We start from the raw sequence: 26,925 nt of genomic DNA on the forward strand, positions 1-26,925 counted from the left end.
CCGACCTGCTAACCACTCATCTGCTGGGTGGCCTGATGCAATTTTTTAAAATCATTTTAGAGCATTCTCTCATTAAGTTTTATTTTATAGGGTGCAAAATGTTTTACTCATTTTACCGTGAAGGATGCAGTATCTGATTTTTCCATTCAGTCTAACTTGACGAGTACACTTCCTGCTTCTGTTTCTGTTCCAGTGGGTTAAAATAACAAGTGAGGTCGCCTCCAGAGTATTTTTGGCCATGCACTAAAATGATTCATATTTCCTTTACAAAAAAGGACTCATCTTCAAAACTAATACAACACATTTAGTCTAAATTATTTTTGTCTTTGTTTTCATTGTGAGAAAATGACAATTTATTTTAGCATAACTGTTTCTGACAAGGCATCTATATACAAAAAGAAAGCCAAGTTAAAAGTCATTTAATCAACCAAATCATTCAAGCAGAATAAAAATGTAGATGCAATGGTCTAAATTAGCACGTTAACCTTTAAGTGCTGTTCTAAAACCCATACACTTTATCATTGGCGAGTCCCTGTCAATCTTCAAGATTCTCCAGTCCCACTTCCAGTCTCCCCTCGTTTGAACTGCAATAAAAAAAAAAAGATAATTATTAAAACATTCTCCATTATGGCTAACTACTACCATTCTGTTATTCTGTCATTCGAAATGTTCACCATGTCATAGCACTTTTTTTAATAGCATAAATAGTGAAATCTTACCGCGTTTTTAAACAGGTTTCCAGATTTACTGAAGATACTTGGTTTTCTCAGGTTGAGCTTTCCGAAGTCTATACTCTTGGACTCGGTGCTATGGGATTGCGAGGAGGGCTGGGAAGTCTTATGGGTTCCAGTGAAGGCTTGGGAATGGTTCGGTGTGTAATTATGGCTGGGGGTCGGGGTGGGAATTTGGGATGGGGTATAAGACTGAGATGGCATGTAAGGCTGAGATGAAGAGTAAGGTTGAGATGATGGGTAAGTCTGGGATTGTGAGTAGGACTGTGACCCCATAAAGGGTGGTGATGGCGTGTAGGACTGTGAGAAGGATTGAGATGGTGTAGGCGCAAAGGGGTTGGTAGATGCGAAGGAGGGAAGAGTGACAGGCTCGGGTGGCGGTGGTGGAGGGAAGGAACTGGCGTCTAGCAAGGTGGGCGGCGGTGGAGGTGGGAAGCTGTCATCCCCGTCTGGGATGTTGCCGACGCCGTCTTCTGACGTGCCCAAGTCGTAGTGTCGTTTTCTCAGCTCGCCCAGGCGCACTCGTTCCTGGTCCAGTTGATTTTCCAGTTGCAGCACCCGCACCTGAGGATGACAGTTTAGACAGTTTTTAACATGGTACATGTTTAGGAAGAAAAAAGAAGTAATCATTTGGTGTATGTCCCACCTGAGCTTCCATTTCTTCTTTTTTCAGCTTGATGAGCGACATTCCGGAGAAATCCATTGCTCCTGTCAGGATATCAAAGATCAAGAAGGAACATAGCAAAATGGTAAGACTTTTTTTTCAAGCCAAAAGTCCAACAAAAAATCTTGAGACGTAAGTTCGTCCAATCAATTTAGACTGAGAGAGACAAATCAAAGTTTGTTTTAATTGGAATTAGTGTCGAGGTAGCGGCCCCACATATATTCTCCAGAATAGCATCTTCCCCACCTTGTTCCGAGATCTGCTTCTGCCCATGCTTGGTGGAGGTCACGACCACGGCGGCCATGTCGTTAACATGACGCGAGGCCTGCTGGAGCGTGCCCAGCTTCCTATTCCCGCGCTCTGCCTTCACCTGTAAGACATCCACCGGATTAGTGTCTTAACTACCCAGCAGTCGCCGATATGTAATACCTTGGAGGCCGCGACCAGTTGGGCAGTGCTGGCGGCGATCTCGTGGGAGCATGCGATGAGCTCCTCGTACGTCCCCTTGTCGCCCACCACGCGGTCAGCTGACTCGCTGCAGACAGATGTGGGTAAGACTACATAGGTATTGGCTTATGAAAGACGCGTGTGTATTTATATGGAGTCGACAGGCTCACAGGAGTTGTGTAGCGCCCCAGCCCACCGCCTTGGAGGCCGAGATCAATCCCTCAGTCCAGCGAGAGTTTTTGGCGTAGAATTCCGTGGTCGAAGCTGCACCCTATTGGAAAACAGACACAAAAAAATAGATTTTTTTTAGTCTATAGGTTGTGTTTACTACTTCTACAATCCACATACCCTCCCTCCTTCCACGATGTCCTTCTGAAGATCTGTCGAAGCCGTTACCAGCATATGTACTGCCTGCCAACACAATGGCATTATAGTGAAACTGCTCCGTGTTTAATTTTTTTGTTGGTTTACCTTCATCAGATCAGAACAGGAGCCCAGGATGCTGCATAATATCACAACAAAGGTAAAATTAAAAAAATAATACTTCAAATAATGTAATAGTGTTGAGCATTGTGGTAGTCTTACCTCTGGTTGACTTCCAGCTTTAGACCACTTGTGTCCCTTCTGGCTTGGGACAAGATTTCCTGCAAACAGAATCAGCAGCTCATCAGAAAACCCACAAATTCTGGCCCGAAATCCATCAGCCACTTTCTCACCTCCATTCGCAGCACGGCTTCCTCAATGGCGGTGGATGTGGCCATCATCTCTTTATCCACCAAGTTTCCCAATTCCTCTTTGAGAACATCTTGCCCTTTAGGACGTAGCTCCTAAACCATCATAAAAACAGATACACATCATTTCTTGGTCTGACCTTTTCAATCCCCATTTTTTTCCCTCACCTGTCCCATGGCGAGGATGCGCTGGATGGCGTATCGTATGGCAGTGGCGTCAGCTCTCTGCAAACTCGCCTGCAGCTTCAAGTCCTTCAAGAACTGAAGGCAGCTGGTGGCGCATGTGCGGCAGTTGTCAGTCAGTCCTGCAGTTTTGCCATTCAACAACAGAAATGCAGAAAATACGTCCAATGCATTTTGAATTGGAGGGTTGGCAGGCATTTTCTAAAATAACAGACACAACACTTACGGTCGGCCTGGTCAGTGGGAGCCGAGTGTGATGTGGCACCGCCATTAACGATGGTGTCGGCGGCCAAGTGGGAGAATTGAGTGACAGACCGAAGCAGGCCGCTGGCATCTAGAAAGAATTAGCAACAGATAGGTGCTTTGCTAACCATCTAATACAATTCATAATACATGAGCAACTTACATAATGTAAAAAACTAAAACAAACAAAAATCTGAAAGACCCCAAAACCACAATTAACTAACCATTGCTGTTGGCCAGATAGATCACATGGCTCTGCTGCATTTTGTCCACTGATGCCAAAGTGGTCTCGGCCCGGTTCACCAAATAATCTGATAAAAAATAGAATGAAATCTGTAATTTTGTCGTTTATTTTGGTTTTATTTAGACAGATGCCAACTCACCAGGCGAGCAGACACAGCGCACATGAACAGGGTCATCCAATTTGGCCACAGCATCCAGGATGATGCCCTCCGCCTCCACCACGGCGCACTGCAGCAGGCAAAACTGCTCCTCCTGCAGCTTGTTCGACAACTCACCTTCACGATTGGCCTGATTAGCCAAATGCACAATCCTCCACTTTAGTTTCAACATTCAAAGTGTTCATTAGAAATCTTTACAATTGTGCGGCTATAACACTTTTGATTTACACTGGCTAGTTTTACATTGCACAATACTTGATACATTTAAAAATTGGCTGATAGGAAAATATTTTCAGGTCACATTGCCTTAATTACAGTTAGGTCGCTATTTCGTGATGAATGAGGCCTCGAACCTGCTGCTGCAGTTTTGCGTGTAGGGTTCCGAGCTCCATACTAGTGCGCTGGCGTTCCTGTTCCAGAGAGCTCTGCTGCATCTGCGCCTGCTGCCGAAGTGAACCCACCTCAGCTTCGTGTTCCCGTACTGAGCGTAGCAGGGCTTCCCTCTCGGCCTGGAGGCCCGCCACAGTGCTGCTTAATTGAGAGCCGCTCTGGAAGGACCAGAATGAGAAGATCAAGCTATAGTCTGGCCAGACATTGCTATGATTCATGGTAGTGCTTATATTTGGCAACCCCTTAATGGAAGGGGCCTCCATCTTTTTTACAGTCATTTTTTGGGACCATATAGTACTTTTTTAATGCTCTACATACCAGCTCTTTACTTTGCAGGCTGCTGTTGACACGAGACAATTCGGCTCGGGCGGTGTCCAACTCGTGACGAAGTCTGTCAATCTCCAACTTTTGCTGGGCGTTGATGTTTAGCTGTGGCGCATATAAAAACAACAAGGTGTGTCAGGTATGAATAAGTTATCAATTCAAATAAAATGGGATTGTTTTGGGATAAGTGGATTAGATGAAGGCAGTGTTGGTGGAGATAGAAATGGAACCTGTTGCTGTAGTTGCGCCCTGAGTGCTTCCAACTCCCGACTTAGGCGATCCCTCTCCATGTCGCCGGTGTTTTGTTGTTGCCTCAACGACGCCAGGTCGCCGTCGCGGTCCCGGGCCGAGCGCAGCAGGACATCTCGCTCCGCCTGAAGCGCTGCCATGCTGCTACTTGCCTGAGAGCCTTCCTGAAATAAAAGGGTCACGAAATATACAATGCTTTTTTAATAATAGGATATTTTCAGCCTTTTTATGACTCTCTAACCATCTCCTTGCTTTGCAGGTTGTTGCGAAGAAGCGCCAATTCTGCTCTTTGCTCCAGGAGTTCTTTATTTAGTTGGTCTGTCTCGTTCTGGCGCTGGTGCATCTGATGGAGGGAGAGGTTAGGGTTAGATGGTGGCCATTGGCGGCGGCGCCAACTGGTGAGCTCTCACCAAGTTGCTCATCTCCCGACGCAGCTTCTCCAACTCGCTCTCTAACATCTGCTTGGTCCGATAGATGTCGTCCTGGTCTTGTTTGGTGTGGGCTAGCTGTTTGGTGGTATCAGCGTTCTACATACAACCACAATGGAAAAGAAGTGAGTGACAAGGGTCAAATTTGGGGGGCTCCAGAGACAGAAACGGCCCATGTAAGTAAATCGTATATCGCTGAGTCCTCAATGAAGAGTCTATGGAAATCTGAGACTATTTATAATTATGTATTGTTACCTTTAAAACAATATCATAAAAAGAAAAACAATAATAACTTAGAAAGTGTAAAACATAGTATTTTTACTATTTAAAGTTAAAAAAGAGAAACAAATATACTGCTCTCCTGAATATGAACAGTCATTCGCTACTGTACCTTTTTCATAAGGTCAGCATGACTGGACACCAGTTCGGCATGTTTTTCTTTGAGCTGAGTGAATCGAATCTCAGCCGCTTGTGCGCGACCTGCCGGGAAAAAAACAGTCAGTCGCCATGAGCGGGATTGGCAAACTTTTATGAAGCAGTCCGGCAGGGGCTGACCATCAGCCTCCTTGAATCCAATCTGAGCTCCCGCATTGACCACATTGGCGCAGCGCAGGGCCTCCACTTCCATGCGGAGGTGCTCATTCTCCACCTGTGCCATCTGTTTGTGGGTGCGCTGCTCCTCGGCCTCGGCTTCCAGGTGGTTGACTTGAGCGCGCAGCTCTGTTACACAGCGCTGGGCCTTTAGGTGACCCCAAACAGGGAATACAATTAATTCCAATTTCTCTTTCTTTGGAGTTCCTCAAAGTTCCCATTTAGGCCCACATTGTTTTTGGGGGTGATGTATTGTACCTCAGATTTGATGAGTTGAAGTTCTGGTTTCAGGACTTCAAGTTCCCTCCTCAGACTCTCATTTTCATTGTACTGCTCCCTTTGGTCCACTTCAGGCATGCCCATCTGACTCAAGTGGTAATACTAGCAAGCAACCAATTTAAGAGAATGTTAAGAGTTTGAGTTCTATTAGGGTTATTTGAGTAGAACTCATTTGGTCAACAAACCTGCTGCGAATCTGTTTGCATTTCAGGCTCGTCATCATCAAAGCGATCCTCGTTTTGAATGACCACCACGGGCCTCTTGTACTCGGCCAAGGCGGCCGCACGCAGAAAATTGGGGGGACCCTACAAAAAAAAAAAAAAAAAAATAGAAAATCAGCATTCAAAAATATATAAAAATTTGGAGATAGTTGTTCAATAAAAGTCTACAATACGCACATCGGGGAGCTCTGGGATCTGGATAATAGTTTTGAAGAACTCAATCTCTCTGGCTTCGTTAAAGAACTTCTTGAGGCTTAAAAAAATATGTTCCATAAAGTTATAGTGAGCAACTCAATTAGTATTTATCATGTAATGTCACATTATACCTGTTGAATAGTTCCCGGAATCTTTCTCTGTGGCCGAGTAGAACATCTGCTGCAATGCCTAATTGACAATGTGGAATTAAAAAAAAAAACATTAATCCAGAAATTAGTTTAACATAGTAAGAGAGAATTTGTAAGGGATTTGCATTAAGATTACTTAGCCCACAAACTCACAAAAAGTCTTCCAATTCTGTTTTTTTTTTGTGATTTGATTTTAGCTCCTTAGCACACAATAGAATTCGAAAAAAAATCTGCCCCAAAGTTTAAAAATGCCAAACCTCTAAACTTTCAAGAATACTGCAATTTATATTTACATAAATCAGTCATTTTGGTCTGTAAAAGAATTCACCATCCAAAACCAGTTACACTATTATAATGGCATGTCTTTCATGAGTACCTATATCAAAAGGCCCAGCCTACTAATTACAAGCCTAATTATTTTTCTCTCTCTCTTCTTCTGATTGGTTACAGTGATACTTTACACACGTGTTCTAGCGTCACTCACGACTATGCAGTTTAAAGAGTAGGCGGACGCAAAAGTGGTACAAGAAACTGCAGTCTGGAATGAGCGGGATGAGAGGCATGAGGCGACATTGGCCCGCTGGCGTGTTGGGTTTGGCTCCGTTTGTTTCCACCTGACGAAGAACTGACAAGACCAGACCAATCAAATTTCAGACTCAACCCTGATACTAAACCGTTCGAATCCAAACAAACCTGTGTCAGCCATTTTCAGTCCAGCATCCAAGTATTCCAATAGTTCTTGAGTCATATCCATCCTTAAGTATGCAATTTTTACATTAAAATTTGCAACATTTGTGACACCACAGTGAAATCTTACACTCTGTTCATGTCGTTTCCAGCTTCACGCTCCAAAGTTTCATCAGATGCCTCCAAATTGCTGGGAATTGGTTTGTGCTGTGATGGGAGGACCAAGTTGAGGTATATTTATATTTAACTTATTTCAAAAAAGTGCCTCAATGGCCCATTATCGTTCATTATTTTTTTTAAAGAGTTACCCGGTTGTGAAACTCCATCTTTATGCACAGGTATTTGGCCGACAAAGCTACGATGTGGCCATAGCGATCATGCAGGTTACCCTAAAAAAACACACAAAGACACATACATTATAGAAAATGGGATTTAATTGTTAATGGAAGGTTACTCACCCACAATGCACCCATGTCCTTCACATTTTGGCGATATCTGTTTGAGTCCCTCACGGCCTGGCAGAGGAGAAAACCGTCATGTTGTTGATTAAAAGATGCTAATTTAAAGTTATATCACTTTTGGGGTATTACATTGCGATGTCCGTCTCTCAGCACTTTGTGCACCAGGTAGCAGAACTTCCAACTGATTATGGCATTGCTGGACAGTGGCAGGTTGAGGATGTATGACCACATGGTGGACGCACCACCCTCCTTGTGGCTGCCCAGTAGGATGTCTTGGATGGCTGTCAAGGGCACTAACTCATTGGTGATATGATGAAGTTAAAATTGTGACCAATCCCAGAGATATTGGGTTATATTCAAGTCAGATCTACACATATCTGAAGGGTAAGTACTATTGGTACCACAACATAAACAAAAACTTGTTGGTATTAGACTGTTATTAATGTTTTCTTTGTATAACTTCTTATTTTAGGGCTGAATCTGGTACTGTAATATGTGCTGTTACTGCTACTGACCTGGTTCTGGCACTAAACTGACCTGAGTCAAATAAAAAGGATACTGCGTACATATTTGGATTTGGGTGGCGCTTCAGCTGAGGTAAGACATTTGCTTAAGTATTGCAACTGAAACAGACAAAAAGCACAACTTTGAAATACACACTGACTCACTTCTAAGTGTGTGTTATTATTTACCTGCTGTTTTCCAAACTGTTCTTTCTCCGCCGCCAGCTGCTTTTCCGTCTTGTTCTCGCTTTTGGCCTTGCTTTTGCTCATCTCGCCACAACTATCAGGCAAAATTTAATCCACTTGCCTTTGCTTGAATCGCAGACTCAAAAATGTGTTTCCTGAAAGGCTTTTAATCCTGTGGACGCTTTGGGAAAATCCAGAAAAAACATCTGAGAAACTAAGTCATGACGTACAATTCATTCTAATTGTCAAATTTGGCTAAGAGATTCACTCACATGGAAAATATTTAGAAATAATAGTAAAATAATACAAATCTGTGTGTGTCGTTGGCTAGTTTAGTAAAGCAGTGAAACTGGTATGACGGTACAAGGAAATCAGTGTGAACCCTGCAAAACTGGTTTCATGATAATCACGTATACACACACTCGCTATCCACACACACACACATTGAAACATTCACTCATTGGCTGCCAATGACGACAATAGACGTCCAATCTATTTAATCTGGGAGGGACTCGCACCAAATGATTAAGTCTGACCATTAATTTATCCAGAAAGTGAGTGATTTTAACCTGAGATTTGCTTGGAAATGATGTATTATGACATAGACATGAAGGGGACTCACTAAATTCCCATTAGTGCTGCACATTTAAAAGATTTAATTAATTGTGGCTGTGACCTGCAGGCGGCAACACACTGGAGGAATGTGGTTGAACAGGAAAGATGAATCCCATCGACCGATTGTATCCTGTTGGCCTTTTGGTGGAAATATCATGCAGGAAGGTGACTTCGGATACATCAGTGGTAAACAAATACCTACATTTCATGATAATTAGTTTACCCCAAATGTTTCAACTTTTTTTCGCAGTTTCATGGATGTATTTCTGAAAATAGAAGCATTTGCATAAACGAATAATGTTTTAAAAACGATTTCAACATTTTTAACAGAATGTGGTGTTATCCTCCAAAGCTACAGGGGGCGCTAACGTCGGTGACCTCCTTTTCGTCCGACACTCATTTCACCCGAAGGAGACAAGCGCTACTAGCGAGGCGTGCTCTAAGTACGCCAACTAAACTACAATATCACCAGTTAAGAATAATGAGTTTCTGAAACGCCCGTCAAAGACAACGACGCCAATGTTGTTATCGAGAATAAATCGCTTCTAAAGGATAATCTGCAGGGTGCGTAAATTGATTGCTCGCTTCAGTTTATTGGAGAGGAGCTAGCCTGCAAAGCTAACCAAAGGCTAACGGTGACAGCTGTGTGACTCAACATTTGGTGGACGAAAACAATATCTTTCGCGTGATCAATGCTTTTAAAAGCTAAATTACGATAAGAATATTGCTAGGTATACCATTAGCATTTTGAAATGTTGTATTAGTTTGTCAAATATGTGCAAACAATAGGGACTCGTTAGCCGGCTCAAGCGTGTTCATTTTATTTAGCTAAGGATGCTACCAAAAAAACAAAAAAAAAAACAAATTTAAAGCATGTATGCGCCTCTATTCAAATGTTTGAGAGATCTCTGAAATAAGGTCTACAGAAAAGCATCTATTGATGGATTTTTAATGAACTATTTCGTGTATTTTTCAGATTATTTGTGATGTCTACTGCGATGGAGCCTACAGAACATGAAACAATCGACACTGATTCAAAGTTACCATTGAAAGTTCTTTACTGTGGAGGTATGTCCGACTTCTATTTGAAATATTTGAGAGGAAACTAAAGCAATATTTTCCTCTCTCTCTCCTCTCTAGTGTGCTCGCTGCCTTCAGAGGTGAGTGTGTTGACATTGTACCATTTATATGGCATGAATAACACTATTTATTGTACACATTATACATTGACAGTACTGCGAGTACATGCCCGAGCCGGCCAAATGTCGGCAATGGCTAGAGAAGAACTTCCCTGGTGTTTTTGCCCGGATGACTCTCGGTGAGTGTCAATAGAGTGGTAGGGTTTTTTTTATTCTTATTTTTTTAGGTGTTTAATACTGGATTTTGTCCTTTTGTACAACTGGCCCGGCAGCAAATGCTCCCGAAAAGCGTCCCGATACCGGAGATGCTCCCACTGCTGGTGAGGAAGAGGAGAAGAAGAAGCAGAAGAGAGGTTTGTTCAATACTTTTATGTCTATTACTGTCATTAGCTGTAAAATAATCTCATTTACATGTCACTAACTCAATGAGCTCCTTTGTTTTGGCTTCCTGACCAGGTGGGCGGGGCCAGATCAAGCAGAAGAAGAAGACCGTACCTCAGAAGGTGACGATAGCTAAAATCCCACGAGCCAAGAAGAAATATGTGACGCGTGTGTGTGGCCTGGCAACCTTTGGTAAGTCTATTGCATTAGGACACGCCCCTTTTTAGCGCCCGACTCGACGTGACGTGTTTGTTGCCTTTTGACAGACATCGAGCTGAAAGAGGCTCAGCGGTTCTTTGCTCAGAAGTTCTCCTGTGGCGCCTCCGTCACGGCAGAGGACGAGATCATCATTCAGGGAGATTTCACTGATGACATCATCGATGTCATTCAAGACAAGTGGCCGGAGGTGACTAATGCTTAAGTCTAATTTAGATTAAGAAGGCAGCGCCAGAACTTCAAGATTACTAAAGTTTGTTGCACTTTTCAGGTGGATGACGAAAGCATCGATGATCTGGGCGAGGTGAAGAAGTGAAGACCAAAATGTGCACTTTTATGAAAAAATGGGCGTGACCTGAAAATACATCTCGGCCAAATGTACACCTGAATATTATTTTATACCTATTTTATTTACTGTACATAAATGCTGCACAGCACCTGGCCGCTCACTCTAATTGTTTTTAATTTCTTATGAATTTCTAGCCAAAGGTTTGGTGTCACGTCATCACTTCACACGGTTGTTCCCTCAAGCAAAAGTCTTGGCTCAGAGATTTCATTTTTTTTCTCCCGCTTGTTAAAAAAACATTAAAAAACATTTCTTTTCATGTTTAGGGGTCTGTTTTCTACAAATGATAATTTTCAATATGCATAAGCATATATTTTCCATGGATATGACAGTGAAAGAAATACGTAGTGGAACTAGTGACTAATTATGATATATTTAAGAAAATAAATGCTAAAACTTATCATAACATGTTGCAAAATAGAATAGATATCATTTTTAGCAAGGGTCATAGTACATTTGGAATACTTCATTATTGTATTTAAATATTTTACATACAGATATACATGAATAAAACAAATACACCATGGTTATGGCCAAAAATAACTAGTTGTTTATTAGTGAAGTCAAATTCCAAAGTGAGATTAAGTGCTGCCAATGGCAGGGAGTGAGTTAAGTTATAGACTAATAGTTAATTTCCAGAAATAAGACACAGTACACAAATCGTATAAAAAAAGTCATTCGTAACAAAGTAGTTCTTTGTCGTTGCCAGATGACCGAGCTTCGAGTGACGTCCGTGAATGCAGCGTGGAGTAAAGCTGTGACGTCACCATAGGCGGTACCCAGCTCGAAGAGGAGGAGGAGGAGGAGGATGAGGAAGAAGAGCAAAACTGCTACTACCTGCCTGGGAAAAAAACATGACATGTAACGGTACTCGGCAGCATCCATCCCGGCACTCAGCAAGTAAGCGTCCACGGCGACACTTTGCCCCTTGCGGGGCCCCCTTAACACGCGGAAGTCCCGTTATACAGCGATGACATGCTGGCTTTTATGTCAAACTCGTCCCCTTTTAGGTTTACGCCTTTATATTGCTAATCTGTCGCTAGCTAACTCGGGAATTACTCTGACCTAAAAGGGGATAAAAATAGTATGAGATCACTTTAAAATAGCTACATTGATACGCGATTTTAAGTGGGGAAATGCATTTTTTGTGGAGGCATATTTGTTTGTGAACTCTCATTTAAAGTCGATCCGAGCCGGCTTAATAGACAAGGGAGTCATGCATTGGGGTTAATGTTTTATGTGCATCTGACGTGTGGAAACATAGTTTGCAGTCGTAAAAAGTATTTTTCTGACATCAGGGACATTTGACAGGAGCACTGCGATTTGTTTGTTTTGGTGCGAGTGCGCTGCCTGGGCGGGGTGAGCCTGCTCAGATTTATTTGCTCATGGGGTCATCGATAATACACATTTTGAGTTAATTTCTTTTTAATACAGCATTCATACAAAATAAAAAAAACAGTTTAAACGACAGAGGATTTTTTTTAAAATCCATGACTTGCTTTAAAATATGATTTTTCTACCTAAGATGGACCCTCCCGGATAGTTTGACTACGGGGCTACTCACAATCTGGGAAAAAAACAGCAATACAGACATATTCAGGTGAATTATTGTATGATGAGATGACATGTGCACTTGTTTCAGATCCTGTCAATCATATGGTGGGGATAGACTCTCCTCCGTAAGATGGAAAAAGGCGGAGCCATGAGCGCAGCAGGCAAAACTAGTGGGCTCAAGCCCCCCTCAAAAATCGGACGCCCACCTGTAGTGGCCATAAAGACCGCCCCTTCCTCAGGTAAGAAGACTTGTGTCTTACTTTATGTTAAAAAGACTATAAAGGCTATTTTATTCTTTTTATATCATTTTAAAAACTGCTATTGCAGGAACTCCAAAGTCCATTCCCACCTCCGAGAAGCCCCCCTCCCCTGGCCAAGATGGCGCCACCAACTTCCAGATGGGGGAGCGAGTCTGGGTCAATGGCAACAAGCCCGGCTACGTCCAGTACGTGGGGGGCGCGCAATTTGCCCCGGGACAGTGGGCGGGCATCATGCTGGACGAGCCTATTGGCATGAACGACGGCTCGGTGGCCGGCGTTCGCTACTTCCGCTGCGATGATAGACGGGGAATTTTCACGCGGCCGTCCAATTTGTCCAAAACACCCCTGCCGGAGAAGGAAGCCAATGGGGGACAGGTCAAGATGGGGAGCGGTGAAAACGTAAAAAATGTCCTGGTTGTCAGGAGGATGAGCAGCGCACTCAACCGAACGGTTCAGTCCACCGAGTCGGTGTCCAATGTTTCTGATACAGAATCTAGCAAGAAGAACAAGCGCGAGCTCAGGAAAGGAGATCGGGTCCTGGTATGATTAAAAAAAAAAAATAGCATTTCATTGTTCCAATGAAAAATCTGACATAACCATTGTTTCTCAGGTGGGCGGGACCAAGGCAGGAGCGGTGCGCTTCCTTGGGGAGACAGACTTTGCCAAAGGAGAGTGGTGTGGCGTGGAGTTAGACGAGCCGCTGGGGAAGAATGACGGGTCTGTGGCGGGCACCAGGTTGTTCAATCTAATATTCATCTATCTCTTTCTCGTAACAGTTAGACGGTTAATCAACTATCAAATTAATGGACGACTATTTTGACAGTCAATATGTGTATGTATATATATATATATATATATATATATGTGTATATATATGTGTATACATGTGTACATGTATGTATATGTGTGTGTACATGTGTACATGTATGTATATATATATATATATATATATATATATATATATATATATATATATATATATATATATATATATATATATATATATATATATATATATATATATATATATATATATATATATATATATATATATATATATATATATATATATATATATATATATATATATATATATATATATATATATATATATATATATATATATATATATATATATATATATATATATATATACATACATGTACACATGTACACACACATATACATACATGTACACATGTATACACATACATGTACACACACACATATATACATACATGTACACATGTATACACATACATGTACACACACATATATACATACATGTACACATGTATACACATACATGTACACATGTATACACATACATGTACACACACATACATACATGTACACATGTATACACATACATGTACACACACATATATACATACATGTACACACATATATACATGTACACCCATATACATACATGTACACACACATATATACATGTACACCCATATACATACATGTAAACATATGTATGCACATACATGTACGCACACATACATATATAGCTATATATACATACTAGGCAATTAGTACAAGCATAGTGCAGTAGTGCAAAAATAATTGGCAATTAATCTGCTTAATAATCATATGTCAATGTCATGATATCCGCACAGGTACTTCCAGTGCATGCCCCAATACGGCCTCTTCGCCGCGGTTCACAAGGTGACGCGCATCGGCTTCCCTTGCACCACGGCCACCAAAGCCAGGGGGTCCCGACCAAAGTCCCTTCTCAAGAGGAGCCCGAGTGCCTCCTCCATCAGCTCCATCAGCTCCACCACTTCTTCTGTCAGTGGAAAACCCAGCCGAGCGGGACTGGTGAGAAAGCGCTTCTTGAAATTGTGGGAGATTTTTTGGGGGGGGGGGGAGACCAGTGTTGCTTAACACATTTTTTTTCCTCAACATTGACATGCCTGAAAATGTATTTACTCATTTTTCCTTCTCCCCCCTCAGTTGACCGAAACGTCGGCCAGGTACGCTCGCAAAATCTCCGGCACCACGGCGCTGCAGGAGGCGCTGAAGGAGAAACAACAACACATCGAGCAGCTACTCGCCGAGCGCGACTTGGAACGCTGCGAGGTGGCCAAGGCCACCAGCCACGCCGGGGAGGTCCAGCAAGAACTAGCCTTGCTGAGAAAAGGCCGGGACCAAGTAAGAACAACTCCTTCCTCTCACTCTGGTCAGAACCGTTTTGTAAACAGTTCTTTGTCAGTACGCCGTGGATACGGAAGCTAAACTTGACCAGCTGAGATCCATGGTGGAAGAAGCCGACAAGGAAAAAGTGGAGCTTGTCAACCAACTGGAGGAGGAAAGAAGGTATGTGTCCCCGGAAGACATGCTTTTACGCTCACCTCATTATTTATTATTATCTCTAGGAAAGTAGAAGACCTCCAGTTTCGCGTGGAGGAGGACTGCATCACCAAAGGCGACTTGGAGGTAACTTATGTAGTAATTCATCACTTTTTCATGCATTTCACTTTAAAATCTTATTCCACATGAAACATGAATCCACACAGCACCACTTAAACCATCACCCGCTCGCCATTTAAACTCACAAGCCACCATTGACAGCAATAGATGTCCCATCCAATGTTTATTTACTCCCTGATCAAATGGATTGGATGTCTACAAGCCATCAATTCATTTCAAGAGTTGAATTTATTCTTTAAAAAGACACAATTGGACATCACCCTCACCTTGACCTCACCTTTTTTTCACCTTTCTTGTCACCATTCCTGCCACCTCACCCACAATCTGGCTAAGCAACTTTACCCTTCACCTAACCAGACAAACCGCGGGCCCACGCCTTGTTTCTTTCACCCTGTTGCAGCATTTTATCGTCCGACGAAGCGCTTCTCCTCTTTTGCTGTGCTTGTGTGTCGTTTTGGCCTCAAGCATGCACATTAGCCCTTTTCTTCCCGCTTTCTTTTTCTCTCTCTCTCGCATTAACAGATGCAGAGCCGCCTGGAGCACGCCTGCATTAAGGAGCTTGAGCAGAGCCTGCTCTTTGAAAAGACCAAAGCTGACAAACTCCAGCGGGATTTAGAGGACACAAGGGTAAAATCTTAAAATGGCCGTCCCGCTCGTTCTACATTCTAAAACCCAATAATCAATCTTTCACACAGAAATAAGCTCATCTTTAATCTTATCAGACGACCCGCCATTTAAACACTTTTACATATAGTTCAATAGCGTGTTTTTAAAAAAATTTTTTTTTAAGTTGTCACGGTCTCCCGGTTTAAACGCGGCGGTGTCATAAAAGAAGACTTTTTGTCCTTGTCGTGCAGGTGGCCACCGTGTCAGAGCGTTCACGGATCATGGAACTAGAGAGGGAGGTTTCGGACCTGCAGTTGCGCCTGCGGTCGTCACGGCAGAAAGAAGACGCCGTTTCCGTCTCCCAGCAGCAACTAGCCAACCTCAAGGCCCAAGCCCTGTCCCAAGAAAAGAAGGTTCATTTCTTAACTCAAGTAGTAGAAAATAGGAAAACAAAAACAAAGTACAAACAAGAAAAATATATTTTCATTCAGATACACATGGTGCCCATGAAATTAAATCGTAATCTATTTTTATTTAGCAAAGAACATGTGTTCTGGGGCTGCTTTGCTACTCAAGCACATGGTGTTCATAGTACAAAGAAAATATACCCTAGAAGTACTATATTGTAATTTTTGTGTCATCAAGAGTGGTACAAATCCCTTTGTGGATGTGTTTACTGTTGACCGACCCAATCAGGGGACGTAGTAGCTATCTCCTTGAATACTTACTAATAGTATACTTGAATAGTATCACAATTTAACGTGTTAAGTCAATTCCTCAGGTTTTTTTGGGCCAGATATATGGCTATATCCCAATAAATGATGAAGAGAAATCATCACAAAGTGTTTTTTTTATGATGGGAAACGATGTTTTTGTGACGAGAAAAGCCGCAAAGCTTCCTTCCATTAAAAAAAAGGTCTCAATTGGAACTTACCCAGATTACTATTAGTAATATATTTGTAGCGGCTATATGAACCAATCAATCTGATTTGTAAACATAGTGCGCATATGTTGTCTATCTCAGATCAGTGAGTTGAGTGTGGACATGGAGAGCAGATATCAGGAGCTTCGATCCATGCAGGATGACAAAGATTCCATGCAACAGCAAATAAGCAGATTGGTAAGGGGGAAAAAAACGAGTGAATGAAGTATTTTGGTAAAACTTGCTTCTTCATGGCCATGTTTTGTCCCCTCAGAGACAAGAAGTACTACAAGCCGAGCAAGAGCGAAACAGGATGGCAAAAACGGTGCAAGGTACTCAATTGCTATGGCCACATTAGCCATCACTTAATATGTTAACACATATTTTTACTCATTTTCATTGGTTTTGGAGCATTTTGTCAACATTAACTGCTCTGAACTGAACTGACCTTGCCTTTGTACTTACACGGTTGATTTGCCATTTTTCAGAAGCGGAACAGTGGAAGAAGGACTTCCAGGCACTAAAAGATGGGAGCCAAATTCGGGAACAAGAACTCAATGCTCGTCTAACAAAGGTGACTCTTCCAGACATTTTTTGTGGGATTTTACAAAGGCCTTTTGCCCAAACTCAGCTGGGCTAGGTTCCAGCACCCTCCAATCTTGATAATAACAAACTAGAACATTTTCTAGCATGATTTTTCAGCTGAACCAACAAAAAATATATAAAGTGTACGTCTCATAAAGCAGTTTTTAGGTGTATTTTACGATTTTCTCGGTTTTTGAGCTACTACTACGACTCCTAGCATTTTACTGTCAATTTAGTTATTTATTTATTTTCAACAATGTGTTTTAAATGGAGCACCTTAAGCCCCAGGGAGACACGTACTCAGTGTCCTCGTACACGCTCGGGTGGATGCCAAGCATCCAAGGCATTATTTCATGGTCTGGGGGGGCCGACACAGTCGTAATGAGTCAGATCAGAGTACGAGTTTGCCTTTTTTTGTCGACGCAGGCCGTGGAGACGTCCACAAAGGCGTCACTGTCCCTGGAGAAGCTGACCAATGAGAAGAAGGATCTGGAAACGCAGGTTAGAACTTGTTGATGAGTGTGCGCATGGGAAGTCATTATAAGGCACATTTTAAAAGGAGGCGAGTGCTCTCAAATGTGCTCGCTGCAGTGTGCAATGATGTAATCCTCACGTGGCGTGCTGTGAATTATGGAAAGGAGAAAGAAGAAAACTGGGATTTTAGGAATGGGATTGTAAAACATATTTTATGACAATTTTTGTCACCGTTTATGGATGTCAACTATTCAAAAAGGCAACAAAACTTATATTTTTGCCTAATTTGTTACATCTGCTATTAGATTCCAAAACTAATGACTAATCAGAATTCCATCAGCTGCCATAGATGTAGAATGTTGGGGAGAACTGGGTTAGTTGTCACACAGTTTGGTTGTCAACTCCATAAAAATTGTTTTAGATCTATAAAAAACTGAATATTCCGTCCCTTTAATCCATTTATAAAAAAAAAAATCTAAATATTATATCTAAAATGGTCCAGCCCACATGAAAGCGACAAATAACTTTGAGGTCATAGGCAATTGCTTTATAGAAGAGTAAAACATGTTGACAAGCAACCCTGTTCTCCCCTATGTTTAGTATGTATTTTAATGGCTGGCCCAAGTGACATTCAGTGTTCATGACACGCATGAACATTAACTGACGCTCAAAGCCCGCCGTGACGCTCGCCGTGGAAACTCCGAGGCCGAGCGGCAGGATGGAGGCGGGTCTTAGTCCGGCTTACATAATTGTAGCCAGAGAGAGCGAGATGGAGAGAGAAGCTGTTCCTCTCCGTCACAGTCTGTTCTCGCGCTCGTACGGGATTGGTTGGGCTAGTCCCGGGCGAGCGCTTCTGTTGACGCCCTTGTAGCGGCGCTGGCTTTGATAGCGGGGGGGGGTGCACAGTCATAGCAACGGCGCAGGTATGGACATTGCGCCGTTGAGTCATGCTTTTTCCGGAGGCGTGTACTCTCCTCGCTACCAGGTACGATTCTTTGCATTTTTTGCATACAAAAATGGCTCAAGTCAAATTAACTCTTAAATTTGAAATTAGCATACAATGTTTATGAGTGTATATTTTTTATTAGTGGTCATCACAGGTCAAAGGTTAACATTTAAGACCCTGTTTTGGTCATTTTAAAAATAACTTTTTTTTTGGAATACTTTAGACTTTAATAACTGTATGGGGCAAGTCACTATTTTTGATAGGTTAAAGAACATTAATATTGTAGTTTTATATTTTATAATACAGCATTAATTAAAAAAATATGGTGATAAAAGTTAACTATTTAAAAATACACACTGGTTATAGCCCCAAGTTAATGCTCTAAAGTTATTTTTTTAATACTATTTAACCTCATAGTTGAGGTGGCTGCACGGTGGTTCAGTGGTTAGCATGTCCGGCCCACTTCTGCGATCGAGGGTTCGATTCCCTATATGCAATTTGCATGTTTTTCTCCAGGTACTCCAATGTAATAATATGCAATTGCCATTGGCTGGTAACCGGTTGCAGATGCACCCCACCTACTGTTAGCTGTAATCAGCTCCAGCACCCCCTGCGAACCTCATGATGATATGCGTTTTTGAAAATTATCTTGCTATTTTTCCATCAAATTTCCTGTTGTTTAGAACAAATTTCATGTTGTTTAGAGTGTACTGAGATAAGCACCTGCATTTGCATTAATGAATTATTGACTTGTACTGCACGTGTTTTTGAAAGAGTATTTTTAGACGCGTTCAAGTACGTCGTTCAATCATGTTCACACCACCTTGCCGTCTTGTTCACACCATCACTTAACATGTGTGATTCATCCATGACGTCTCTACTATTTTCCAAACTCCACTCATGTTTTGTTTTCAGCTGGATGCACTGAAACAGCAGAACTGCAAATACCAGGAGGATCTAAAATACTTCAACCGTGACGATGTGTAAGTATCTTAAGTTTCTTAAAAAAAAAAAAAAAGCAGATGAGTCACATTGTTTGTTTTGAGCTTTCTGACGTTAAGGTTTATTTTTAGAATGCGCACGTGTTTTGAATTGGCACAAACACCCCCTCCCAAAACTGCTTCATGTCTTGAGCCTCAGATGGATGTAACTGGCTTAGCTATCGTCACACAAAAAAAAAACGGCAATCAAATACATCCCGCTTCCTGCCACTGTTACGTAATTGCTGTCCTCGCGGAGCTCGGCTCCGGCGGTGACTTCACCGCCACAGCTGTTGTCGCGGGAGCTGTTTGATACAATGGCAGATGTCATTCATTGATGGGAATTTGTTAGAAGTAGGCGGGGCTAACTTGATCATATAGCTAGTCTCATTCATGAATGTTTTATTTTAGTTTTTAACCTATTCCAGGCTATTTTGACTGTGCTTTTTTTCCGCAGAGAGAAGATCTCAACCGAGGATTCTGGTCTTCACGGCACTGCCGGCGTGCTCGCCAATGACAAAGATGGCGAGGTGGAGACGCTAAAGAACGAGGTGCTCTTCTGAGGAGAAGTCAAGTTATTATTATTATTATTGCAGTCTACATCACGCCATTTTTTTCTCTCAGAACACGGCAACCGAGACGCTACGATCGGCTCAGATGGGCGTCCATAACTTGGAGCGGAGGCTCACGAGGCGAGATGGCGATCAGAAGGAGGAGCTTTCGGGTAAGGAGACGCCAAAATGGTCCATATCGTCTTTTTGTGCTAATTCTACGCTAATTCCCTGCAGGCAACCAGGCTATAGAGCGGCTTAGAGAAGAAAAGGAGTTTGCCGAGGGTCAGGTGAGACAGCCACTGTGAGCATCATCGTCATGATTACGAGCAAGCAACATGTTTCTCCTCGCAGATCAACTTCCTCAACAGCGTCATCGTCGACCTGCAACGCAAAAACGAAGAGTTGAAGGTCAAGCTGAAGAAAATGGCTTTAGTCGAGTTCATCGGCAACGACGCCACAGACGGGTAAGAACGAAATGGGTCTGTAAGTTTCATTCTTTGTCACTCAAATCCTCAAATGTTTGTATTGACTCAGCTCGGAGATGGCGGCGGAGTCCAAGCGGGATAAGAGGGCGCCACTGCGACCTTTCTGCGACATATGCGACTGCTTCGACCTACACGACACGGAGGACTGCCCCACGCAGGCGCAAAGTCCCGACGCGGTGCCGCACTCCAGCTACGGCGGCCATCGCGACGACGAGCGGCCATATTGTGACGTCTGCGAGATGTTCGGACACCCCACCTGCAATGACGATCGCACATTCTAGGTCTTCTTTTTTCCTCACCAGAGGCCGGCACGATTCCACGGTGCAATATCCCACGTAAGCATTTTAACGGCGGACAGTCGTTGGCTGACATTCCGACCAATCAGGTAACCTCACATTGAAAACACACCCGTTGCAAGGTGATACTAACCTGAATTGTTTTTTTTTTTTTTAGAAATATTAGCTTTAACCACATTTCACTGCCTAGCATTCTCATCTGTTGACGGTAAGAAAAATGTATCATATTAGTGACAGATTTTTTTTTAAATTAGGTTAATAACAGAAAAATAGTCCAATTTGGTCAGTGTAAACATCCAAAAATGTCTTTAGAATGACTTTTTAAGACTTTTTGGTTGATTTACAGTTAAGAAACATTGCAAAATTGTCATTTTTTGACGAGTCATCAATATTTCCTGCTAGGCTCCACCCACATTAACCTTTTTTGCATCATTTTCTCAGTTAATTTGCATGGATGGCACCATTAGTAGTCATAAAAATGTCTTCAACATATCAATGTCGTCATAAAGCACAACGTTTTGGGATCATATTGAATCTCTACGTCTTATCCACAATGTGACTCGCACAGTGTATAAAATACTTATTTTTGTTGCCCTGTTAATAAGATGCACTCCCAAATATTGTATAGGAAAACTTTGTGCTATTTGTACGTGATGCATTCATGTTTTATATGTGACAGACGTCTCAATGGATGTGTTGTCCTATGTCCTCTTTTTCTATGTACTACTTATATGTGTACTCTTTTAACAGTCCCAATACAAGCATTAAGTCCACATTTTCAGCGACCTATCTTTTTGTCAAAAAAAAGAATCTCATCATTTTTCACAATTTTATTAAGAAAACAAAGAAAAAAACCCATCGGATGATAAAAACCGAGAACTACTGATGGAATAAATAAGCCAAAACCTTAGCATAAATCTGTACAAATTCTAAAATGAAACAAAGAAAACTGGTCCAAAGGAAGGAAAAAAAATCAAGAGTAAAAGAGTGAATATTTCATTGGGTGAACACACTTTTTGAAGCGCCACTAGGCTAAAAAAAAACGGGATGAAAAGCTACAACGTGCTGAATAAGTGAGCCAACATATTAATGCTAATGACAACCGTGTCAAAGAGAATAACATTGGAAAGTCCAGCACGGCTGGATTGGGAATGAGGTATATATGCTAATCCATCCTCCAAACAACATCTCTTCTCTCCGACCACGTGAGGGAGTTCAAGTAGATTTAACGTCATTTGACAGCACCAATTCATAAAATCTTACTTTCCACTCGCCTGGAGAATTATTCCTTGTGATATTTCCATCCTATCTCACTAAATTTATAATGTAGCACCAGGTGATATGCCCCCTAAAAAATAATAATAATGTAAATAATCCTGATCTCAATGGATTGGATGCCTAATGCTGCAAAAGGGAGCTAAAATGTTAAATATTATGGAAAAAATAATCTATATTAGAGTGTTATTTGGGTCTGTAACCAATGTGTATTCATATTAAAGGGTTAATTTTTCATATATATTTTTTAATGGCTAGTTTTCATGCAATAGGGCTCATTAACAGATATTATTAATGACATCCAATCCATTTTTGTCCATATTTGATTGGAAAAAACTTTGGACTCCATGTAAAAAAAATTAAAATATAAAAAGATTTTAAATATCAGGTCCATTTCATCCACCTCCATCCATAATTATGTTATTATTACTTTCTAACTCTGTGCTAATCTAATAACCACCACTATAATTCTGAAAAATAAACAAAAAAATTAAAAAACACCGCCTCCATGGAGAGAGAGAAGAGACTTCCACTAACAGCAGCACGTTTTTTTCCCCATGTTCCATTTTCTGTAACAGTGCGTTGACCCTCCTGAGGAAAAGAAATCCTAAAATCAAGTCTAGCTGGACCCTCTAGGACCCCCCCATCCCTGCCCCCTTCTCCTGAACCCCTGGAATCCTCCCTGATCCGGGTAGATGCTCTCCATTGATGGACTGGAAGAGCGGTGTCAAATTTCCGTGTTGTGGTGAGCAGGGGTGGTGTTAGAGGGGGGGGTCCGTGGTCGCAAGCCCCCCTTTGGCGGGGATCGGGGGCCCGAGAGGAGAATCTTGAGTCCATTAGCCCTAATAGAGTTAATGGAAAGGGGGGAATAAGGGGGTTTTTGAGGAAGCTTTAACTCTCCTCAAAGTCTTGAGACTCCACTTTGCACTTTTTGCTGGGCGGGGCCTCTTGGTCCACATCCTGGGGGCGGGACAAAAGACATTAATTGTCGGATGCGTCAACCAATCGGGTTCTACGAGGACCCAACCCTGATTACCTGAGGGGCTTTGCTGTCTGGGGATTCTTTGTCAGCGTCTCGTTTTGGCGCTTCCGTGCTCTTACCTAGCGAGGGAATGCTAATGTTAAATAGCAAGAGCTAACAGTAAGGTAATATATGTTAAGGATCTCACCCCTCTTGGCGTCAGGACTTTGCTCGGGTTTGCCGTCATTGTTGTTGTTGTTGTTGTTTTCGCGGTTGGGCGCGCCGGTGGATTCGGGAGCCGGGCTAGTGCTACAGCTGGTTTCCTGTTTGATGGGTGACGAGTCGGCGATGGAGCTCTGGTTGCTGTTGTCGTCTGGAAGGGAATCAAGTGGTATTTAGATGGGTGGGAGGTAAAATGCAGACATTTTTGGTACTTACCGTGCATGTCCATCATGCCGGGGGAAGAACTGTTTTCCGGAGTGGTCAGCTCGGAACCATATTTCTCATCCTTGCCCTTCTTTTTGTTTTTGGTTTTCTTAAAGAAAGAAAACGGTGGACTTTAGACTCAATGGTATTCACTTGGAAGATTTGCAGGTGGCTCAAAACTTTTGAAACCTTACCTCATCCGACTTGGGCTCCGTCACTGGTACCCATTTGTAGATGCGAAGGGACGTGTCTCCCACCGTCACCCATTTCTTCTCCCTGGATGCAAATTTTCCACAAATATTCACAATATTGCTTGATATTGCACTAAAAAATATATGCATTTTTACTCACTAGCACCCATTGAAATGTCTCCATCACATGAATTGGTACTTGGATGAGATTCTCTGCCCAACTGTATAGTCCCCCCTTAACTTTTACCCCTCGTTATACCCTCACATGCACTAACCTATTATTATGACCACGTTATGGCACATGAAAATAACACATTTGAAAGGAAAATGCTTGAAATAACGACCTATATCCAGGCCCCACTTACTCTCCCTTATCCCCACCCCCATCGCCTTGTTCCCTTTCTCACTAGAAAAGAAAGAAAGCAGTTGGTTATAAAGAAAAGAAAACAAGCTAAAAGTCTCCCGAGTCCAAGTCTTGATCATCTAACCTTGACCGACTCGAGATCCATAGCTCTCCGGGACGTTTTTAAAGTCGAGTACGGTCGACGTTAGGGCGGGCGGTTTCATGTGACCGAGTGCTTTCGAAATGGCTCCTCGGCTTGTACCGCCCGCCGAGGACGAGCTGCTCTACCTCGGCCGAGATCCGGCCACCCTCCGATACACGCGTGTTCCGAGAAGCCACTCGACCGTAAACCGCCTCCCGATTGTTTCATTTCGGATCCCTCCTACCCCCAACAAGGCTTTCTCTTGTTAGATAACGAGAGAGACAGTTTTTTTGTCTGTCTCTCTCTCTCTCTTTCCCCCCCGCCTTCCCATTCCACCGCCGCCTCTTACCATTTTCGTACTTTCTCGATCGCGGCCATAACCCGCTTGATGTCATCCTTGGCCCGGCTACGGGTCTCCGCTCGGACCGACCTGCCCGACATTGCCGCGGTAGGGAGGGCGGTTAATAATCGAAGAACGGGCTCGCCGGTCCGACTCTCGCTCGCTTCGGTTGAGACACAATGCAAACAGTGGAGAGAGCGGCGCACAACGGGCGCTGTTACGCATGCGCGCACCAGGGAGCAAACGGGGAAGGGCGGGGAGAGGACGAGCAGGAAATATGTCATAGATATCCTATATATAAAACGAGATGTTGACCGGCCTGACTCAATGGCCGCCATTGACAACAATAGAGGTCCGTTTAATGTTGACTTTTGGCCATATTTTGTGCTTCAATACGGACACCTGATCACTCTTGACTCAATTTGATGATATGTTAGCATGATGGAGCATTTTCAAGCCGACATTTCTGACTTACCAGCAGAGAGCACTGTTGCGCACGCAAAAAAATAGATAGGATTTTACGTTATAAATCAGAAAGATTAATTAAAGAAAACATTAAAGAAATATTTGTCCATAAACGTGAAACTTTATACTGTAAATAGGTAGTTATACCAGAATTCAAATAACATCCATCACATATAATCTATTTTTCTTTCATGTCTGGCTAACCAAACTAAACATGTTTAAATGTTATATTGTCTATCTTAAAAAATACACAATTTTCAAGTTTTAAATTTATATTTTGTATGTATCTTTAAAAAGGTCACTCTATTTTTATCAATTGCAAATTTACGCGTGTATATCCATTTACTTCCGCGTGCGTAATCGTGGTCATAACTCACTCCGATGCAATTGGTCCATTCTTTGTACGTAGGCGTGGTTTGGATTTGGCTCTTTTGGGCGCCTCTCTCCCCTCCCGACTCGTGTGTGAAAGTTCTGGCGGAGGAGGTGGCAGCCACGGCCGAGGGAAGTAACTCTAGACCCGAAAAGGAGACTCTTCCTCCGGCCGCTGGCTGTCGTCCCGATTCGCTCCGATCTGGCGACAAGTAACACAATTGCCTTTTTTCTTCCGGGCTTGATGATCGATTTTTTTTGTTTTACTTGCGCATCTAGTATGAAGTCTATGTGCAGGTGCGGGTTAATTAGCAGCTAACCGAGTTTTTTGGGCGTCCTCGATGGGGGTTCTTCTCTTTCGCGTCATCGTATGAGCGTCGATCAACCATGGAGGGAAATGGAGACATGTCTGCTGATCCTGATCCAAAAAGCGATCACTTCAACTCGGATTTTGGGCATCTTGCCCAAGAAATGAACAGTAATGAAGAGGACGAGTGTGAAGAAGACGAGAAGGTAAAACAAACTTAAGAAAATGTTTTGTACACATGGTTAAAACAGTCATTGGGTCCTCCACATGTTTGATTTCCATAATCATTTCAAAATAGAAGCTAAATATCGTTTATGTTTTGTTATTAACAACATCATCTTATTACACGTGAGTCAATTATGAAGTGAGATGTTTTAATTGCATTTGTTTTCCTCCAATCTTGACCTTTTATGACATTTTTTTTCTTGCTATAGTGATATTTTCCCTTACTTGTCTTTTCTTATCCTTACAACACACCAACAAGATAATGATATTTTGCAATCTTCTTCCTGAATTGTTTGTACATGCGCAGTAAGTAATTGGAACAGTCCATCACAAGTAAATAAAAAGGGCAGTCAAAACAATCATGATAAATGATCATTTTGCATGTACTTATTGGGATTAAAATGCAATGTTTATTATTATTTTGAGCTGATTATCCTCACGGGGTGCTGGAGCCGATCCCAGTCAACAACATGCTCACGAGCATCATCTATTTGTTCATATAAGTAATTGTGGAAAAAAAGCTCACCTTATTATTTTTAGCAGGCATCAACAGGTAAGTTTTTTTTCCACTTAAATGGCCAAGTGTGTTTATTTATATATGCAATGTTTACATGACAATAACAATTTAGTTTTGTTGTGACTGGTTGAATCATGAGTCAGTCTGGCTTACGAGGGTGGGGAAATTTTCAAGCACTTAAGTTATAAAACCCAAGAAATCATTTTCGTTTTTGACATGGCCTCGGAGTGCAGGTGTGCCCTTAAAGTGACAGACATCTTTTATCAGATGCATCCCAGCGGGAAGAAGCCTAGCAACGGGGTCACGTGGATGCAGTCCAAAAAGGGGTCCGTCTTCTGAGAACTCGGATGACGGTGTCTTGGGTTACATTTTCTTCCCACGCTTGCCAAAATGCATGTTACTGTATCTATCTTTATTTTTTTTTTACAACTTGAACATGTGTTATCTGGTGGAATTGTAGAGGGGGATGCTGACTTTTTTGACCAAAAAAAAAAAAACCT

General features: G+C 42.3%; 5 protein-coding genes and 1 long non-coding RNA gene across 11 annotated transcripts in view; 4 read left to right on the plus strand and 2 right to left on the minus strand.

Annotated features, from left to right (window-relative positions):
• Positions 1-403: 403 nt before the first annotated feature.
• On the minus strand, positions 404-8,417 carry hip1ra (huntingtin interacting protein 1 related a). Its single transcript, XM_077737825.1, has 33 exons — positions 8,067-8,417; positions 7,934-7,997; positions 7,504-7,646; positions 7,372-7,428; positions 7,222-7,302; positions 7,044-7,120; positions 6,920-6,981; positions 6,711-6,851; positions 6,209-6,266; positions 6,060-6,135; positions 5,847-5,966; positions 5,641-5,763; positions 5,347-5,530; positions 5,183-5,271; positions 4,774-4,890; positions 4,605-4,706; positions 4,345-4,527; positions 4,109-4,219; positions 3,754-3,948; positions 3,383-3,530; positions 3,224-3,310; positions 2,983-3,090; positions 2,742-2,878; positions 2,559-2,669; positions 2,428-2,486; positions 2,314-2,344; positions 2,191-2,253; positions 2,013-2,113; positions 1,825-1,930; positions 1,642-1,765; positions 1,378-1,439; positions 720-1,295; positions 404-584 (listed from the first exon to the last, which is right to left on the minus strand). The coding sequence occupies exons 1-33, from the start codon at positions 8,145-8,147 to the stop codon at positions 543-545; spliced, it is 3,819 nt and encodes a 1,272-aa protein (XP_077593951.1). The 5' UTR covers positions 8,148-8,417; the 3' UTR covers positions 404-542.
• LOC144210879 (uncharacterized) lies at positions 4,394-5,982 on the plus strand. Its single transcript, XR_013329474.1, has 3 exons — positions 4,394-4,540; positions 4,623-4,761; positions 4,838-5,982. It is a non-coding gene; the product is annotated as an uncharacterized LOC144210879 (long non-coding RNA).
• denr (density-regulated protein) lies at positions 6,710-11,024 on the plus strand. Of its 5 annotated transcripts, XM_077737821.1 has the most exons (12): positions 6,710-6,986; positions 7,066-7,144; positions 7,525-7,758; positions 7,847-7,971; positions 8,746-8,864; positions 9,655-9,746; positions 9,819-9,838; positions 9,912-9,995; positions 10,080-10,170; positions 10,274-10,390; positions 10,465-10,604; positions 10,686-10,869. In XM_077737821.1, exons 6-12 carry the CDS (start codon positions 9,665-9,667, stop codon positions 10,728-10,730), a joined length of 579 nt encoding a protein of 192 aa, XP_077593947.1. In that variant the 5' UTR covers positions 6,710-6,986; positions 7,066-7,144; positions 7,525-7,758; positions 7,847-7,971; positions 8,746-8,864; positions 9,655-9,664; the 3' UTR covers positions 10,731-10,869. The 5 variants fall into 5 exon arrangements, 4 of the variants coding, with proteins under 4 accessions (XP_077593947.1, XP_077593946.1, XP_077593945.1 ...); XR_013329473.1 differs by lacking the exons at positions 6,710-6,986; positions 7,066-7,144; positions 7,525-7,758; positions 7,847-7,971; positions 8,746-8,864 and adding exons at positions 9,048-9,242; positions 10,898-11,024 and having other exon boundaries at positions 10,686-10,792; XM_077737820.1 differs by lacking the exons at positions 6,710-6,986; positions 7,066-7,144; positions 7,525-7,758; positions 7,847-7,971; positions 8,746-8,864 and adding an exon at positions 9,031-9,121.
• Positions 11,025-11,513: 489 nt separating this feature from the next.
• Positions 11,514-21,108, plus strand: clip1b (CAP-GLY domain containing linker protein 1b). Of its 2 annotated transcripts, XM_077737816.1 has the most exons (20): positions 11,514-11,660; positions 12,403-12,553; positions 12,642-13,114; positions 13,185-13,309; positions 14,203-14,404; positions 14,540-14,737; positions 14,799-14,902; positions 14,962-15,022; positions 15,539-15,643; positions 15,874-16,035; positions 16,647-16,742; positions 16,819-16,876; positions 17,033-17,118; positions 17,556-17,630; positions 19,465-19,532; positions 19,987-20,080; positions 20,154-20,253; positions 20,318-20,370; positions 20,435-20,547; positions 20,618-21,108. In XM_077737816.1, exons 2-20 carry the CDS (start codon positions 12,445-12,447, stop codon positions 20,847-20,849), a joined length of 2,514 nt encoding a protein of 837 aa, XP_077593942.1. In that variant the 5' UTR covers positions 11,514-11,660; positions 12,403-12,444; the 3' UTR covers positions 20,850-21,108. The 2 variants fall into 2 exon arrangements, with proteins under 2 accessions (XP_077593942.1, XP_077593943.1); XM_077737817.1 differs by lacking the exon at positions 15,539-15,643.
• Positions 21,109-21,679: 571 nt separating this feature from the next.
• bcl7a (BAF chromatin remodeling complex subunit BCL7A) lies at positions 21,680-24,762 on the minus strand. Its single transcript, XM_077737824.1, has 6 exons — positions 24,552-24,762; positions 23,721-23,802; positions 23,539-23,635; positions 23,309-23,473; positions 23,176-23,240; positions 21,680-23,099 (listed from the first exon to the last, which is right to left on the minus strand). The coding sequence occupies exons 1-6, from the start codon at positions 24,641-24,643 to the stop codon at positions 23,031-23,033; spliced, it is 570 nt and encodes a 189-aa protein (XP_077593950.1). The 5' UTR covers positions 24,644-24,762; the 3' UTR covers positions 21,680-23,030.
• Positions 24,763-25,481: 719 nt separating this feature from the next.
• Positions 25,482-26,925, plus strand: part of mast4 (microtubule associated serine/threonine kinase family member 4) — a 29,861-nt gene continuing 28,417 nt past the window's right edge. The window contains exon 1 of the mRNA XM_077737750.1: positions 25,482-25,889. Coding sequence (XP_077593876.1) covers positions 25,764-25,889 — 126 coding nt within the window. The 5' untranslated portion in view covers positions 25,482-25,763. The remainder of the gene's footprint in view (positions 25,890-26,925) is intronic.

The sequence above is a fragment of the Stigmatopora nigra genome, chromosome 17 (assembly GCF_051989575.1).
Source record: "Stigmatopora nigra isolate UIUO_SnigA chromosome 17, RoL_Snig_1.1, whole genome shotgun sequence".
In the NCBI taxonomy this organism is placed as follows: Eukaryota; Metazoa; Chordata; class Actinopteri; order Syngnathiformes; family Syngnathidae; genus Stigmatopora; species Stigmatopora nigra.